General features: G+C 35.9%; 1 protein-coding gene across 2 annotated transcripts; it reads right to left on the bottom strand.

Annotated features, from left to right (window-relative positions):
* Positions 1–1144: 1144 nt before the first annotated feature.
* Positions 1145–2400, bottom strand: CXCL11 (C-X-C motif chemokine ligand 11). Of its 2 annotated transcripts, none has more exons than XM_068542146.1 (4): positions 2325–2400; positions 1605–1731; positions 1424–1496; positions 1145–1186 (listed from the first exon to the last, which is right to left on the bottom strand). In XM_068542146.1, the coding sequence occupies exons 1-4, from the start codon at positions 2383–2385 to the stop codon at positions 1145–1147; spliced, it is 303 nt and encodes a 100-aa protein (XP_068398247.1). In that variant the 5' UTR covers positions 2386–2400. The 2 variants fall into 2 exon arrangements, with proteins under 2 accessions (XP_068398247.1, XP_068398246.1); XM_068542145.1 differs by having other exon boundaries at positions 1171–1182; positions 2325–2385.
* Positions 2401–17768: the final 15368 nt, after the last annotated feature.

Below are 17768 nucleotides of genomic sequence, written 5' to 3'. Positions count from 1 at the left end.
TATTTTCTTTTCAAAGTGAAACTATCATAGATATCTCTAAATTTTATAGTACAGGCATGACTAAAATAGATTAGATATGTTATTTTTCTAAGAAAAAGAATCACAGAAAGTAAAGGTGATTGCCAGATATGCACATATACTTATTTCAACATTTTTATTTGGTAGAGAAAAGCATTTCATATTTAAAATGTGTTCAAAATATTAGTATAATTTATAACAGTAGATAAAAACCAAAATTCACGGTAAACACATACATCCTAATTGCTTCAAAATATCTCAATTTAAAAAAAAAGTTGCTAAAAAAAATCAAGGGCTTCCCTGGTGGAGCAGTGGTTAAGGATCCGCCTGCCAATGCAGGGGACACGGGTTCGAGCCCTGGTGTGGGAAGATCCCACATGCCGCGGAGCAACTAAGCCCGTGCGCCACAACTACTGACCCTGCGCTCTAGAGCCCACGAGCCACGACTACTGAAGCCCTCGTGCCGCAACTACTGAAGCCCATGCGCCTAGAGCCCGTGCTCTGCAACAAGAGAAGCCACCACAATGAGAAGCCCGCGCACCGCAACGAAGAGTAGCCCCCGCTCACCGCAACTAGAGAAAGCCCGTGCGCAGCAATGAAGACCCAACGCAGCCAAAAATTAAAAAAAAAAAAAAAAAAAAAATCAAATCAAGACCAGAGCTACTAATTCTGTTATGAAATATTTGCACTCTTACCAGTTACCCTTAGCTTATAATTGTCTTCATAGTACATTTCATGAATTACAGCCTTTTTTATAAAACAAGATGGTGTTTAAGGACTTTTTCCAATTTTTAGGAAAAGGAATGTGGATTTGCATAAAAATATTTAGGGAATGTTCATGGATGCTTTTGACTTATGAGTCGTGGTCTTGATTTCAGTAATAATACATATTGTAATATAAAATATAGGTCAAATACAGACAGATAACTTTTAGAGACAGAAATGTTTTCATAGCCACAGCAGAATAGTTACAAGCATCAAATCTCCTAGAAAGTTTCCTAACCTAGAAGTGCATGAATGTTCATTACAACAGGCAGGAGAAAGTCAGTTTCCTATTGCAGAATTCTTATCATGTCTGTAGTCAGTTACACTTGTTCTAGGTTTTCAAATCCTCCTTTCCAGGACTTCATACTTTTTGATATTTTAAAAAATTCATTCTTTCAACTTTCTGTAATGAGAAGATGAGAGTTTTACAAACTTGGGCTGTTCTTGTTTCCCAGTGGTTTAGAAGTTGACATACAAAAACATACAGCAGGAAAGGGAAGCTAATTATAACCAGAGACCCCTTATCAAAACATTTACACAGGATCATAGCAGAACAATTCTGCAGTTGTCAATTTTATTTTTTCAAAAGATTTGTTTTGGATAAAACAGATTATAAAATGGAAGTAATCTAGTAACCTACCTTCATTATAACTTTTGCTTGCTTTGACTTGGTATTTAGGCATCTTTGTCCTCTATGTGTTTTCAGGGTGATACTGTTAAGGGAAGATCCAAAACAGTCTTAAATTTTGGATGGAAAAACATAAGAAAAACAAAGCAAAAAAGCCACCACCATTGTTATCTTCAGTGAGTCCATTACTTACATCACTTCTGTTTTGTCACAGTTATTACTTGGGTAAATTATGGAGACTTTCTCAATATCTGCCACTTTCACTGCTTTTACTCCAGGACCTGTGCAAAGACACCGTCCCGCTTTGAACATGGGGAAGCCTAGAACAGATCATAGCATCAGTTACTAATACATCTGATTGCAATCATATAGCTATGATTTATGTATAATCTTGATTGAAGAATGTGGGCCAGGTTTTCATTAAGGCTAAAGATAGTAATTTGTCAAATAGCACTCAACACTGCTGTTACTGGGAAAGGAGCTTAAGTAAGAAGTTGATGATCTTCTCTTTAAATTTGTAAGCAAACCATTAAAGAATAAGGGGAAGAATGAAAGACGTTTATTGGAGATCAAGCTTATTTGCCTCTTGCTTTTATGCTCAAGAATTTTTCCAGAAAGCTAATAACATTATCTCATATAAAATCTTCTTAGCAGACATTTAAAACTATTGCTAAAGGCTCTTACCAGATTTTGCAGCCAAATAAGAAATTCTATTAAATTTATCATCTCTAGTTTAAGTAATCATCTCTAGTGTTTTAAACATTTCCAATATTCTCTGCCAAACCTATAGTAACTTCTAATGTGTGAGGTTAAATAAAAATTTACTGTATCTTTTAGGATGAAAGTGGAAGAAAAGACATTTGAAGCATTAGAAAAGAAATTTATAGGTTGAGAAGTAAAAAGTACCATATACCTTGAACAATTGTAGCACAGAATATCACAGCCAGGACTGTAGCCATGCCCTTCATATTCATGTTTGTCTGTTGCTGCTGCTTTGGCTTTGATACTCTTCTTGGAGGGAGTAGAAATGCTGGTCATGGAAGAGAAGTCTTAATTGGCATATGTAAGGCATTTTATACACCAGCAGTCCTCTTACGGCAATAGGAATTTCCCTCTTTGAGTCATGTTCCTTTCTTCCAATAGTTTCTATTTTGTTCTCATCTAAATATTACTCTCCCTTTTGTTACAGGGTTGAAAGTAATACGAATGTGAAAGCTCTTTGTAGATAGTAAAGTGCTGTATAAATATAGAATAGAGTACACCCACATGGGAACCAGCCTTAAGGTAGCATTTCCTAGAAATGTATTTAATTATTGGACTATCCTGGGCAGTGAAATTCTGACTGCCATTCATTCTTCCATTCAGGAAGATTGTCTTCCTATATTCAGTCCTTTCACTCTCCATCCTTCACATAACTATATAAAAGAACATTCTTTTAAAAAATTATACTTTTTTGGACTTCCCTGGTGGCACAGTGGTTAAGAATCCGCCTGCCAATTCAGGGAACACGGGTTCGATCCCTGGTGCAGGAAGACCCCACATCGTGGAGCTACTAAGCCCGTGCTTGACAACTACTGAGTCTGTGCTCTAGAGCCCGCGAACCACAACTACTGAAGCCTGCATGCCCTAGAGCCCATGCTCCGCAACAAGAGAAGCCACGCAATGAGAAGCCCGTGCACCGCAACGAAGAGTAACCCCCGCTCACTGCAACTAGAGAAAACCTGCGTGCCGCAATGAAGACCCAGCACAGCCAAAAAAATGAATAAATAACTAAATAAAGTAAAAAAAAAAGTACACTTTTTCTTTTGCTTTTCAGTCCAAACTCTTACATGTAAGGCCTATTTTATTTGACATCAAACGACCTTTTATTTCACCTTATTTATATTTTGCTGACTATAATTGCATGTCTGAAGAAGTCTCCTAAACAGCTATACTTCTGAATTTATATCCATTTCTTTTTGCATGTTTAACAGTTTTTACATATATATATATATACGTCTCAAGCACTGTTATTTAGTACATAAAGTTGTATGAGTTGTGGATTTTTAAAAAATGATTTTCTTTTCTCATGTGATGTTTTTATTTCTTGGATTCTACTTCCATGTAACCCCTGTTTTCTTTTTCTTTTTACCTTTCCCTCTTAAGCTTTCTAAATCTGTTTATTTTAAATATGTCACTTGCAAACACTTAAAAAATCATATCAAAGGGAACTTCTAATAGGTGAATTTAATTATTTTCCATGTAATTGGTAATCTGTAAGCTTTTTAAAATGCTTCCTTTATGTATCTTTTCTGTCTTTGTTTTCTTTGATTTCTTTCTAACTTTAAATATATTTTCTTTAACATTTTCTTATGTGATTTGAACAAAATACATTGTTTTGTGTTTTGCTAGTAATCTTAGAAAAAGTCAGGTTAAAATTTTTCTTAATAATTTACATCAACCATAAATAGAATCTTCTGGTTCCTCCCTTTGTAAGATGAGAAGAATCACTGTAACTTTCTTTCAAACATTTCTTCCTATTTCCTAGTTTTGTTGGTATAATCTGGGGTTCGTAGCTAGTTTACTATATTCAGATGATTATTTCACATTACTCAACTTCTTTTTTGAGAATTATGATTACATTTTATTCTGAAATCATATATTTATTTAGACATATCCTACATTTAAATTATTTTTATCAAACACTACAAGTCTTTAAAACCTCTTAGTCTTTATTTTAATTAATCTCAAAGTAGCTGGATATTATTTCTCATTCATTCATTCATTTAACATATATGATTCAAGGCAAATTTTCTCACAGGAAAACTGGTAAAGTATCAATAAAAGGAATATGTTCTTGGATTTCATAAATCCTTATCCATTATTTTTTCTTCACTTCAAGTTCTCAGGTAATATGTAGGTCCAGAATTATGCAGAGTTGGGACAGGAGGTGGTTCTGTGCTTTAACCTTTTTACTTCTTTATTTGAAATATACAAAAAGTAAGCCTAATTAGGCTCTGGCAGGTGCTAATATGGATGCTCTCTCTTTCCTTAACACTCTCTCCCTTTTTACTGCCTTTTCCTCCCAGAGTCCCTGCCTTAAAGTTTACTGGAAAGCACCACCCCATTCTACAATAGTTCATTGCTCATTCATTCATAGAACAAATATTTATTTTAGGTGTCTGTTACATGCCTGGCACTCTTTTGAGATTTGAAAATAGAGCAGTGAAAAAATCAACCAAGTTCATTTTTGTGTCTTTCACGTTTTACAGTGTTCTATTGTAGAAGGCAGTCTGCCTAATTTCTACTGGTTCTGTAGATGTGTGTCTTTAAGACTATGACTTCTTCTGACCTAAATACTTTCTATTATCACATGAGGAGGATTAATTTCTATTCATATGTTATGGTTCCTTTAGCACTTTCCTCAGCTTTCCTGTATCCTTTCCTTCTTTTAAGTTTTGATATCTTCATAAAGTTTTCTTCAATACATAGTGATTTCTTCTCCTGGCTTTAGAGCACTTACTGTCTTGTCTAGCTTTATCCAGAAGAAATATAATGGCCACCTACTTAATTTTAAATATTCTAGTAGCCACATTTTTAAATGTTTTTTATTTTTATTTTTTTGGCCATGCTGCGCGGCTTGTGGGATCCTTGTTCTCCAACCAGGTATCAAACCCGTGCTCCCTGCAGTGGAAGTGCAGAGTCCTAACCACTGGACCGCCAGGGAATTATCTCTAGTAGCCACATTTAAAAAGTAAAAAGAAACAGGTAAAATTAATTTTAATAATATATTTTATGAAACATGAAAAAGTTATTTCAAAGTGTAATCATTATAAAAACATTAAGAGATTTTAATTTTTTTGGTACTACATCTTCAAATTAGACTAGCCACATTTCAGATGCTTAGTAGCCACGTGTGTTTAGAGATGACCATATTGGACAATACATGTCTAGTTATTCATTTAGCGTATTCTACTACCTTGATACTAAATTTTAAATAAAGATGGGTATGGAAAGAAGGAGAGATACTGTGCTTTTTTTTTTTTTGGTTTGTTTTAGAAACTTTTCTAAATCTTCCTAGTCCTTTTGTTCTTTCTCTCTTCACTAAGTCATTATATCTCATTGCTCTTTCTTTTTGTTTTATTTATTTATTTATTTATTTATTGGCTGCGTTGGGTCTTCGTTTCGTGCGAGGGCTTTCTCTAGTTGCGGCGAGCGGGGGCCACTCTTCATCGTGGTGTGGGAGCTACTCTTCATCGCCGTGCGCGGGCCTTTCACTATCGCGGCCCCTCCCATTGCGGGGCACGGGCTCCAGACGCACAGACTCAGCAGCTGTGGCTCACGGGCCCAGTTGCTCCACGGCATGTGGGATCTTCCCAGACCAGGGCTTGAATCCGTGTGCCCTGCATTGGCAGGCAGATTCTCAACCACTGCACCACCAGGGAAGCCCTGCTCTTTCTTTTTTTTTTTTTTTTTTTTCCCACACACACACACTGTATTTTATTTTTACAAGAGATAAATAGACTGACACCAAGCATTGTACATGGATGACCACAACAAAAGCAACAATGATTGCAATTACCAAACATGAAACACACTCATACTATGTCATAATATTGACATTCAGTCCAGTAATCCTCCACTGTAACAGCTCCTTTACTTTGCAGTGAAAATTGATTTGTATATTCTTTGCCTCTGAGTCCTTGTGGGATTTTTTTTTTTTAATTCAGACAGAAAGTCACAAAAATTATACTCATCCTCATCAGTTCACTCAGTCCCATGTAATTAATTTTTGTTTTTCATCTTGATCTTTTGTTAGCACTTTTATGAGTTCATCAGTTTTTCATTAGAGTTCTGAAAATGCTTATTCATTCAGTTCAGCAGTACAGTCAGTTACCAGAAACCTGTACTTGTCAGAGTCTTTTCCATGAATTTCTTGAAGATGAAAGCCTTTTATAGGAACATATTTGCAAAAGCATCAGAGTACACCCAGAACTGTCTGTAAATGACAAAAGACTTAAAAATGACCACTGTTAAAGATTTGATGAAAGTTCATAATAAGAACAAGAAAATGACACGGAAATTAGTTATTTCTGAGATATACATTTTAAAGTAATAACTAGGATTATTACTTATAACATTATACCAGAACATATAAGATTTTTAGAAATTTCATGTAATGTCTGAAACATTTATATTAACATATTTCCATACATATTTCCATACAAATACAAATATAAGATTTTAGAAATTTCATGTAATGTCTGAAACATTTATATTAACATATTTCCATACAAATAACCCAATGAAAGTTTAGTATTAGTTGTTTTGTTTGTTTGTTGTTTTATACTGCAGGTTCTTATTAGGCATCAATTTTATACACATCAGTGTATACATGTCAATCCCAATCGCCCAATTCAGCACACCACCATCCCCACCCCACCGCAGTTTTCCCCCCTTGGTGTCCATATGTCCATTCTCTACATCTGTGTCTCAAATTCTGCCCTGCAAAACGGCTCATCTGTACCATTTTTCTAGGTTCCACATACATGCATTAATATACGATATTTGTTTTTCTCTTTCTGACTTACTTCACTCTGTATGACAGTCTCTGGATCCATCCACTTCTCAACAAATGACTCAATTTCGTTCCTTTTTATGGCTGAGTAATATTCCATTGTATATATGTACCACTTCTTCTTTATCCATTCGTCTGTTGATGGGCATTTAGGTTGCTTCCATGACCTGGCTATTGTAAATAGTGCTGCAATGAACATTCGGGTGCATGTGTCTTTTTGAATTATGGTTTTCTCTGGGTATATGCCCAGTAGTGGGATTGCTGGGTCATATGGTAATTCTATTTTTAGTTTTTTAAGGAACCTCCATATTGTTCTCCATAGTGGCTGTATCAATTTACATTCCCACCAACAGTGCAAGAGGGTTCCCTTTTCTCCACACCCTCTCCAGCATTTGTTGTTTGTTGATTTTCTGATGATGCCCATTCTAACAGGAGTGAGGTGATACCTCATTGTAGTTTTGATTTGCAGTTCTCTAATAATTAGTGATGTTGAGCATCTTTTCATGTGTTTGTTGGCCATCTGTATGTCTTCTTTGGAGAAATGTCTATTTAGGTCTTCTGTCCATTTTTGGATTGGGGTGTTTGTTTCTTTAATATTGAGCTGAATGAGCTGTTTATATATTTTGGAGATTAATCCTTTGTCTGTTGATTCGTTTGCAAATATTTTCTCCCATTCTGAGGGTTGTCTTTTCGTCTTGTTTATGGATTCCTTTGCTGTGCAAAAGCTTTGAAGTTTCACTAGGTCCCATTTGTTTATTTTTGTTTTTATTTCCATTACTCTAGGAGGTGGATCAAAAAAGATCTTGCTGTGATTTATGTCAAAGAGTGTTCTTCCTATGTTTTCCTCTAAGAGTTTTATAGTGTCCAGTCTCACATTTAGGTCTCTAATCCATTTTGAGTTTATTTTTGTGTATGGTGTTAGGGAGTATTCTAATTTCATTCTTTTACATGTAGCTGTCCAGTTTTCCCAGCACCACTTATTGAAGAGGCTGTCTTTTCTCCATTGTATATCTTTGCCTCCTTTGTCATAGATTAGTTGACCATAGGTGCGTGGGTTAATCTCTGGGCTTTCTATCTTGTTCCATTGATCTATGTTTCTGTTTTTGTGCCAGTACCATATTGTCTTGATTACTGTAGCTTTGTAGTATAGTCTGAAGTCAGGGAGTCTGATTCCTCCAGCTCTGCTTTTTTCCCTCAAGACCGCTTTGGCTATTCGGGGTCTTTTGTGTCTCCATACAAATTTTAAGATGATTTGTTCTAGCTCTGTAAAAAATGCCATTGGTAATTTGATAGGGATTGCATTGAATCTGTAGATTGCTTTGGGTAGTATACTCATTTTCACAATGTTGATTCTTCCAATCCAAGAACATGGTATATCTCTCCATCTGTTGGTATCATCTTTAATTTCTTTCATCAGTGTCTTATAGTTTTCTGCATACAGGTCTTTTGTCTCCCTAGGTAGGTTTATTCCTAGGTATTTTATTCTTTTTGTTGCAATGGTAAATGGGAGTGTTTCCATAATTTCTCTTTCAGATTTTTCATCATTAGTGTATAGGAATGCAAGAGATTTCTGTGCCTTAATTTTGTATCCTGCAACTTTACCATATTCATTAATTAGCTCTAGCAGTTTTCTGGTGGCAGTTTTAGGATTCTCTATGTATAGTATCATGTCATCCGCAAACAGTGACAGTTTTACTTCTTCTTTTCCAATTTGTATTCCTTTTATTTCTTCTTCTTCTCTGATTGCCGTGGCTAGGACTTCCAGAACTATGTTGAATAATAGTGGTGAGAGTGGACATCCTTGTCTCGTTCCTGATCTTAGAGGAAATGCTTTCAGTTTTTCACCATTGAGAATGATGTTTGCTGTGGGTTTGTCATATATGGCCTTTATTATGTTGAGGTAGGTTCCCTCTATGCCCACTTTCTGGAGAGTTTTTATCAGAAATGGGTGTTGAATTTTGTCAAAAGCTTTTTCTGCATCTATTGAGATGATCATATGGTTTTTATTCTTCAATTTGTTAATATGGTGTATCACATTGATTGATTTGCATATACTGAAGAATCCTTGCATCCCTGGGATAAATCCCACTTGATCGTGGTGTATGATCCTTTTAATGTGTTGTTGGATTCTGTTTGCTAGTATTTTGTTGAGGATTTTTGCATCTATATTCATCAGTGATGTTGGTCTCTAATTTTCTTTTTTTGTAGCGTCTTTGTCTGGTTTTGGTATCAGGGTGATGGTGGCCTCATAGAATGAGTTTGGGAGTGTTCCTTCCTCTGCGATTTTTTGGAAGAGTTTGAGAAGGATAGGTTTTAGCTCTTCTCTAAATGTTTGATAGAATTCACCTGTGAAGCCATCTGGTCCTGGACTTTTGTTTGTTGGAAGATTTTTAATCACAGTTTCAATTTCATTACTTGTGATTGGTCTGTTCATATTTTCTGTTTCTTCCTGGTTCAGTCTTGGAAGGTTATACCTTTCTAAAAATTTGTCCATTTCTTCCAGGTTGTCCATTTTATTGGCATAAAGTTGCTTGTAGTAGTCTCTTAGGATGCTTTGTATTTCTGCAGTGTCTGTTGTAACTTCTCCTTTTTCATTTCTGATTTTATTGATTTGAGTCCTCTCCCTCTTTTTCTTGATGAGTCTGGCTAATGGCTTATCAATTTTGTTTATCTTCTCAAAGAACCAACTTTTAGTTTTATTGATCTTTGCTATTGTTTTCTTTGTTTCTATTTCATTTATTTCTGCTCTGATCTTTATGATTTCTTTCCTTCTGCTAACTTTGGGTTTTGTTTGTTCTTCTTTCTCTAGTTTCTTTAGGTGTAAGGTTAGATTGTTTACTTGAGATTTTTCTTGTTTCTTGAGGTAGGCTTGTATAGCTATAAACTTCCCTCTTAGAACTGCTTTCGCTGCATCCCATAGGTTTTGGGTCGTCGTGTTTTCATTGTCATTTGTCTCTAGGTATTTTTTTATTTCCTCTTTGATTTCTTCAGTGATCTCTTGGTTATTTAGTAACGTATTGTTTAGCCTCCATGTGTTTGTCTTTTTTACGTTTTTTCCCCTGTAATTCATTTCTAATCTCATAGCATTGTGGTCAGAAAAGATGCTTGATATGATTTCAATTTTCTTAAATTTACTGAGGCTTGATTTGTGACCCAAGATGTGATCTATCCTGGAGAATGTTCCGTGCGCACTTGAGAAGAACGTGTAATCTGCTGTTTTTGGATGGAATGTCCTATATATATCAATTAAATCTATCTGGTCTATTGTGTCATTTAAAGCTTCTGTTTCCTTATTTATTTTCATTTTGGATGATCTGTCCATTGGTGTAAGTGAGGTGTTAAAGTCCCCCACTATGATTGTGTTACTGTCGATTTCCTCTTTTATAGCTGTTAGCAGTTGCCTTATGTATTCAGGTGCTCCTATGTTGGGTGCATATATATTTATAATTGTTATATCTTCTTCTTGGATTGATTCCTTGATCATTATGTAGTGTCCTTCCTTGTCCCTTGTAACATTCTTTATTTTAAAGACTATTTTATCTGATATGAGTATAGCTACTCCAGCTTTCTTTTGATTTCCATTTGCATGGAATATCTTTTTCCATCCCCTCACTTTCAGTCTGTATGTGTCCCTAGGTCTAAAGTGGGTCTCTTGTAGACAGCATATATATGGGTCTTGTTTTTGTATCCATTCAGCCAGTCTATGTCTTTTGGTTGGGGCATTTAATCCATTCACGTTTAAGGTAATTATCGATATGTATGTTCCTATGACCATTTTCTTAATTGTTTTGGGTTTGTTTTTGTAGGTCCTTTTCTTCTCTTGTGTTTCCCACTTAGAGAAGTTCCTTTAGCATTTGTTGTAGAGCTGGTTTGGTGGTGCTGAATTCTCTTAGCTTTTGCTTGTCTGTAAAGCTTTTGATTTCTCCATCAAATCTAAATGAGATCCTTGCCAGGTAGAGTAATCTTGGTTGTAGGTTCTTCCCTTTCATCACTTTAAGTATATCATGCCACTCCCTTCTGGCTTGCAGAGTTTCTGCTGAGAAATCAGCTGTTAACCTTATGGGGGTTCCCTTGTATGTTATTTGTTGTTTTTCCCTTGCTGCTTTGAATAATTTTTCTTTGTCTTTAATTTTTGCCACTTTGATTACTATGTGTCTCGGCGTGTTTCTCCTTGGGTTTATCCTGTATGGGACTCTCTGCGCTTCCTGGACTTGGGTGGCTATTTCCTTTCCCATGTTAGGGAAGTTTTCGACTATAATCTCTTCAAATATTTTCTCTGGTCCTTTCTCTCTGTCTTCCCCTTCTGGGACCCCTATAATGCGAATGTTGTTGCGTTTAATGTTGTCCCAGAGGTCTCTTAAGCTGTCTTCATTTCTTTTCATTCTTTTTTCTTTAGTCTGTTCTGCAGCAGTGAATTCCACCATTCTGTCTTCCAGGTCACTTATCCGTTCTTCTGCCTCAGTTATTCTGCTATTGATTACTTCTAGTGTAGTTTTCATTTCAGTTATTGTATTGGTCATCTCTGTTTGTTTGTTCTTTAATTCTTCTAGGTCTTTGTTAATCATTTCTTGCATCTTCTCAATCTTTGCCTCCATTCTTATTCCGAGGTCCTGGATCATCTTCACTATCATTATTCTGAATTCTTTTTCTGGAAGGTTGCTTATCTCCACTTCATTTAGTTGTTTTTCTGGGGTTTTTTCTTGTTCCTTCATCTGGTACATAGCCCTCTGCCTTTTCATCTTGTCTATCTTTCTGTAACTGTGGTTTTTGGTCCACAGGCTGCAGGATTGTAGTTTTTCTTGCTTCTGCTGTCTGCCCTCTGGTGGTTGAGGCTATCTAAGAGCTGCTCTTTCTTTTTGATTAAGCAGGACAAAGATTAAACTGTATTCTCTCTCTTTTTAGTAGTGTTTGCCATTTTTTGGTTGGTTCTGGAACTGGACTATTCTAAGTTCATCCACTCAAACAAGTTTCCCCTTGAATTTAAAGGAGAATCCCAGGAAACGAATGTAGTTTTTATAATTAATCACCAAAAACCTTTCCAGCTTAACATTTCTATAATCTGTGATTCATATGAAGTTTTAGTTATGATCCCCAATTATGCAATTAATGTAGAATTTTAAAATGTTTTCAAGTGGGAAGTGATTAGTGCAAGGCATTTAAAGATAATTCCCGACCCACCATTCACTAAGTTTTTGAATAATATATGGCTTGCAGAGGAAAGTAATTGAGACTATTTTGCCAGTTAAATTAGTGAAAAATTGGTTAGGAATGGAACAGTTCCCATTTATTATAAATCAGTATAATGTAACAGAATCCTGTTGTTCTGAGCTTATCACTCCTAGGGAAGAGGTTGCCACACATGTGATAGGCACCTAAAATAATGAATAGATGGAACAGATTGACATAGAGTTCTTAACTCTTAAAAGTATAGTAGTACAAAACCTGAATTCTCTTTTATAAAGGAATTAAGGCATATAAGGAGCTGCCAGTGGATTTTTTCAGAAACCCTTAGTGGAATACTACTTCTGTGATTTTCTTATAACATTATTAAAATACTTTTCCCAGAAATCAGACAGATCCTACAGACTGTATTCAAGGCAGTTATTAGGCACTGGGCAAGGCTGTATTTTTTCCAAAAAATATTTTGGGAAAAAATTGTATAAACAATAAGAAAAATCATTAAGGCACTAAGGAATAGTGCATATTTTATTGCTGTTTGAAATCATTCCACAGAGACAGTGAATTTTGAATAAGGATGTTTCTGAGCCTATACTTAATCTCTTTGTTTGAGATTGACATAAGAAGACATTTTCAAAAGCTGTACCCTGATAATGTAATCTGGTATTTGAGAATGAGATGTACAGAAGCTCACATTTCATAAGGACGACTTCATCCGTGATATGTGCTACCCCAAACATTGCAGTCTCAAATGCACGCACAAAAGAAGAACCAATTTTCAGGGGCCTCCATCACCATACTGACCAACTGCTAGCCATCTACCTTTCCTCTCCTCTTCAGAATGACAGAAGGAATGGAATCAGAACCTGATACACCTTGCATCAAAGATTACTGAACTCTACCAAATTTCTAATGTTAAAGGAGAGACAGTTATCTGTACTCTGAAGGATGAACACAAAAAGAAAAATGACCTTTTAGCTTTCATTGATTGAAGATTTGAAAGTTACAGTTCAATTTACTTTGCTTTTTAACTATGCCTTTTCATGCTGGTCAGACACAGGCTATCTGTATCTTGTTCCTGGAGTTGGATGGCTTTCCATTATCTTAATTAAATTTATTGCAAAGGAGAGGGTTTCCTGGAACAGCTAAGTTACAGGTGATTTATTGAACTATAACTCTCTGATTTTCTGGGAAATAAGTTGATTACAATTTCAATCTACCATTCTTCTTCTGAAAAGAAAACTTAATGTTTTACTTTTTTGGAAGGAGAGTTATCAAATAATCATTATTTGCTTTTTTTTTAACATCGTTATTAGAGTATAATTGCTTTACAATGTTGTGTTAGTTTCTGCTGTATAACAAAGTGAATCAGCTATATGTATACATATATCCCCATATCCCCTCCCTCTTGCGTCTCCCTCCCACCCTCCCTATCCCACCCCTCTAGATGGTCAGAAAGCACCGAGCTGATCTCCCTGTGCAATGCAACTGCTTCCCACTAGCTATCTATTTTACATTTGGTAGTATATATACGGCAATGCTACTCTCTCACTTTGTCCCAGCTTACCCTTCCCCATCCCTGTGTCCTCAAGTTCATTCTCTTGTAGGTCTGCGTCTTTATTCCCGTCTTGCCCCTAGGTTCTTCATGACCTTTTTTTTTTTCTTAGATTCCATATATATGTGTTAGCATACGGTATTTGTTTTCCTCTTTCTGACTTACCTCACTCTGTATGACAGACTCTAGGTCCATCCACCTCACTACAAACAACTCAATTTTGTTTCTTCTTATGGCTGAGTAATATTCCATTGTATATATGTGCCACACCTTTTTTTTTTTAACATCTTTATTGGGGTATGATTGCTTTATAATGTTGTGTTAGTTTCTGCTGTATAACAAAGTGAATCAGCTATACATATACATATATCCCCATATCCCCTCCCTCTTGCGTCTCCCTCCCACTTTCCCTATCCCACCCCTCTCGGTGGTCACACAGCACCAAGCTGATCTCCCATGTGCCACACCTTCTTTATCCATTCATCTGTTGATGGACACTTAGGTTGCTTCCATGTCCCAGCTATTGTATATTTGCTTTTTTTTTTTAATTTGCTTTTTTTAACCTGTTTGTTTTATGTAGAACCAAACTTACTTGCCTTGGAATATTACTTTTTGCCAAGTTGATCTTATTAGAGTATAATTAACAAGTGTCAAAGAGAAGCTACTTGATTTGTTTTCACAGTAATTCAGAAGGAAAAAAAAACACATGGGTTTGAAAATGAATTACTTTCCTCTAGAATTTTGGGTAAAACTTTAAGACCTCATGTGTTAAAATTTAGAAGACAGAAGAAGAAACAGTCAAGTTCTGTTATCTCACTGAATAGATTAACCCTCTTTTCCATGTCCTCTATACTCCTCACAGAATGTTTGCTGCTATTTGCGTGTATTTGAGCCAGTAGCAGTGGGTTGTATAAAGCAGCTTCAACATCACCATAAACTTCAGAGTAATCATTTTTCTCACAGCAAAGGCAGCTCTGTGCATGGCCTTAAATTGCCTGCCTGTAAAATGACTGCAGTCTACAACTGCCAGGTCCATGTAGATGTTCATGTTAATTTTCCAAGTTGGGAAACAACATGCTTATTGTTAGGTGATAGAAACATGTGAGAATTTAGCAATGAACAGCTTTACAAACAACTAACTGAAAGAAGCTTGATTCAATAAGCGGAAGGAAAATTTTGCCGTAGCCTCCCGTATCATTACTCTATTTTTTCTGCTACTCAGAGAAGCTGAAGGAGAGGGAAAAATAGATCTGGAAGGTATTATTTCAGGGCTAGTTGAAAAGAGGGTAGTACACAAAAGGATCTTGCCTGGAGAGATGAGTCCTGCATGTGAACGTTAGAGGCACTATGTATGTAAGGTATGAAGTTGCATTGGATTTATTTGTATTTTTAAAAAATAGAATAAATGGTTATTTATAACGAGCATTTCAGTACACATCGTTTGACAATATGAACTTTAACTAAATGTAATGTTTTAAATAGGAGATACAGTCAGGAATGTGAAAAAAAGAACTGGAAGGACTTTTTTTTGTTGCAAAATTTTATTTCTTGTATTATCTTGATACTTAGAATAAGTGAATGTCTTTTGGATTCAAAACAAGAACAACTCTTTAAAATATTTAGATAGGCTGTGTATTATTTTTATTTTATAGATTATGCTAAACGCTATTTCCCTTTTTAATAAAAAGCCAATAAAACGTTCTTGTCTTTTTCCTGTTTCTAAGACTTTCCTGGTTATTGGTTTCACCTTAGAAGCATACATAATCTAGCTTACTTTCCATGTTTCTTGCTTCTCTAGTCTTTAACTTAATTTACTTATTTTTTAATATCTTTATTGGAGTATAATTGCTTTACAATGTTGTGTTAGTTTCTGCTGTATAACAAAGTGAGTCAGCTATATATATACATATATCCCCATATCCCCTCCCTCTTGGCACCTCCCTCCCACTCTCCCTATCCCACCCCTCTAGGTGGTCACGAAGCACGGAGCTAATCTCCCTGTGCTATGCAGCTGCTTCCCACTGGATATCTATTTTACATTTGGTAGTGTATACATGCCAGTGCTACTCTCTCACTTTGTCACAGCTTACCTTTCCCCCTCCCCGTGTCCTCAAGTCCATTCTCTACATGTGCATCTTTATTCCTGTCCTGCCCCTAGGTTCATCAGAACCATTTTTTTTTTTAGATTCCATATATATGTGTTAGCATACGGTATTTGTTTTTCTCTTTCTGACTGACTTCACTCTGTACGACAGACTCTAGGTCCATCCACCTCACTACCAATAACTCAATTGCATTTCTTTTTTATGGCTGAGTAATATTCCATTGTATATATGTGCCACATCTTTTTATCCATTCATCTGTTGATGGACACTTAGGTTGCTTCCATGACCTGGGTATTGTAAATAGTGCTGCAATGAACATTATGGTAAATGTCTCTTTTTGAATTATGGTTTTCTCAGGGTATAAGCCCAGTAGTGGGATTGCTAGGTCATATGGTAGTTCTATTTTTAGTTTTTTAAGGAACCTCCATACTGTTTTCCATAGTGGCTGTATCAATTTACATTCCCACCAACAGTGCAAGAGGGTTCTCTTTTCTCTAGCCCCTCTCCAGCGTTTATTGTTTGTAGATTTTTTGATGATGGCCATTCTGACCGTTGTGAGGTGACACCTCACTGTAGTTTTAATTTGCATTTCTCTAATGATTAGTGATGTTGAGAATCCTTTCATGTGTTTGTTGGCCATCTGTATACCTTCTTTGGAGAAATGCCTATTTAGGTCTTCTGCCCATTTTTGGATTGGGTCGTTTGTTTTTTTGATATTGAGCTGCATGAGCTGCTTGTATATTTTGGAGATTAATCCTTTGTCAGTTGCTTCATTTGCAAATATTTTCTCCCATTCTGAGGGGGGTCTTTTTGTCTTGTTTATGGTCTCCTTTGCTGTGCAAGAGCTTTTAAGTTTCATTAGGTCCCATTTGTTTATTTATGTTTTTATTTCCATTTCTCTAGGACGTGGGTCAAAAAGGATCTTGCTGTGATTTATGTCATACAGTGTTCTGCCTATGTTTTCCTCTAAAGGTTTTATAGTGTCTGGCCTTACATTTAGGTCTTCAATCCATTTTGAGTTTATTTTTGTATATGGTGTTAGGAAGCGCTCTAATTTCATTCTTTTACAGGTAACTGTCCAGTTTTCCCAGCACCACTTATTGAAGAGGCTGTCTTTTCTCCATTGTATATTCTTGCCTCCTTTATCAAGGATAAGGTGACCATATGTGCATGGGTTTATCTCTGTGCTTTCTATCCTGTTCCACTGATCTATATTTCTGTTTTTGTGTCAGTACCATACTGTCTTAATTACTGTAGCTTTGTAATATAGTCTGAAGTCCAGGAACCTGATTCCTCCAGCTCTGTTTTACTTTCTCAAGATTGCTTTGGCTATTCAGGGTCTTTTGTGTTTCCATACAAATTGTGAACTTTTTGTTCTACATCTTTGAAGAATGCCATTGGTATTTTGATAGGGATTGCATTGAATCTGTAGATTGCTTTGGGTACTTTAGTCATTTTCACAATATTGATTCTTCCAATCCAAGAACATGGTATATCTCTCCATCTGTTTGTATCGTCTTTAATTTCTTTCATCAGTGTCTTATAGTTTTCTGCATACAGGTCTTTTGTCTCCTTAGGTAGGTTTATTTCTAGGTATTTTATTCCTTTTGTTGCAGTGGTAAGTGGGAGTGTTTCCTTAATTTCTCTTTCAGATTTTTCATCATTAGTGTACAGGAATGCAAGAGGTTTCTGTGCATTAATTTACTTTACCATATTCATTGATTAGCTCTAGTAGTTTTCTGGTAGCATCTTTAGGATTCTCTATGTATAGCATCATGTCATCTGCAAACAGTGACAGTTTTCCTTCTCTTTTCCAATTTGGATTCCTTTTATTTCTTTTTCTTCTCTAATCGCCGTGGCTAAAGCTTCCAAAACTATGTTGAATACTAGTGGTGAGAGTGGGCAACCTTGCCTTGTTCCTGATCTTAGAGGAAACGGTTTCAGTTTTTCACCATTGAGAAC

This window comes from Eschrichtius robustus, chromosome 4, assembly GCF_028021215.1.
Source record: "Eschrichtius robustus isolate mEscRob2 chromosome 4, mEscRob2.pri, whole genome shotgun sequence".
NCBI classification, from domain to species: domain Eukaryota; kingdom Metazoa; phylum Chordata; class Mammalia; order Artiodactyla; family Eschrichtiidae; genus Eschrichtius; species Eschrichtius robustus.
Note: the sequence above shows the minus strand (reverse complement) of the source record. Positions and strands in the feature narration are given on the sequence as shown.

Bases quoted from the DNA above. Each gene is read 5' to 3' on its own strand.
- CXCL11 (XM_068542146.1), bottom strand. From the start codon at position 2,385: ATGAATATGAAGGGCATGGCTACAGTCCTGGCTGTGATATTCTGTGCT. The intron at 1,497-1,604 runs GTAAGTAATGGA...TTCCCTTAACAG, and splicing joins TGTGACAAAACAGAAGTGAT to TATCACCCTGAAAACACATA. The intron at 1,187-1,423 runs GTAGGTTACTAG...TTCTCATTACAG, and splicing joins AAGCAAAAGTTATAATGAAG to AAAGTTGAAAGAATGAATTT.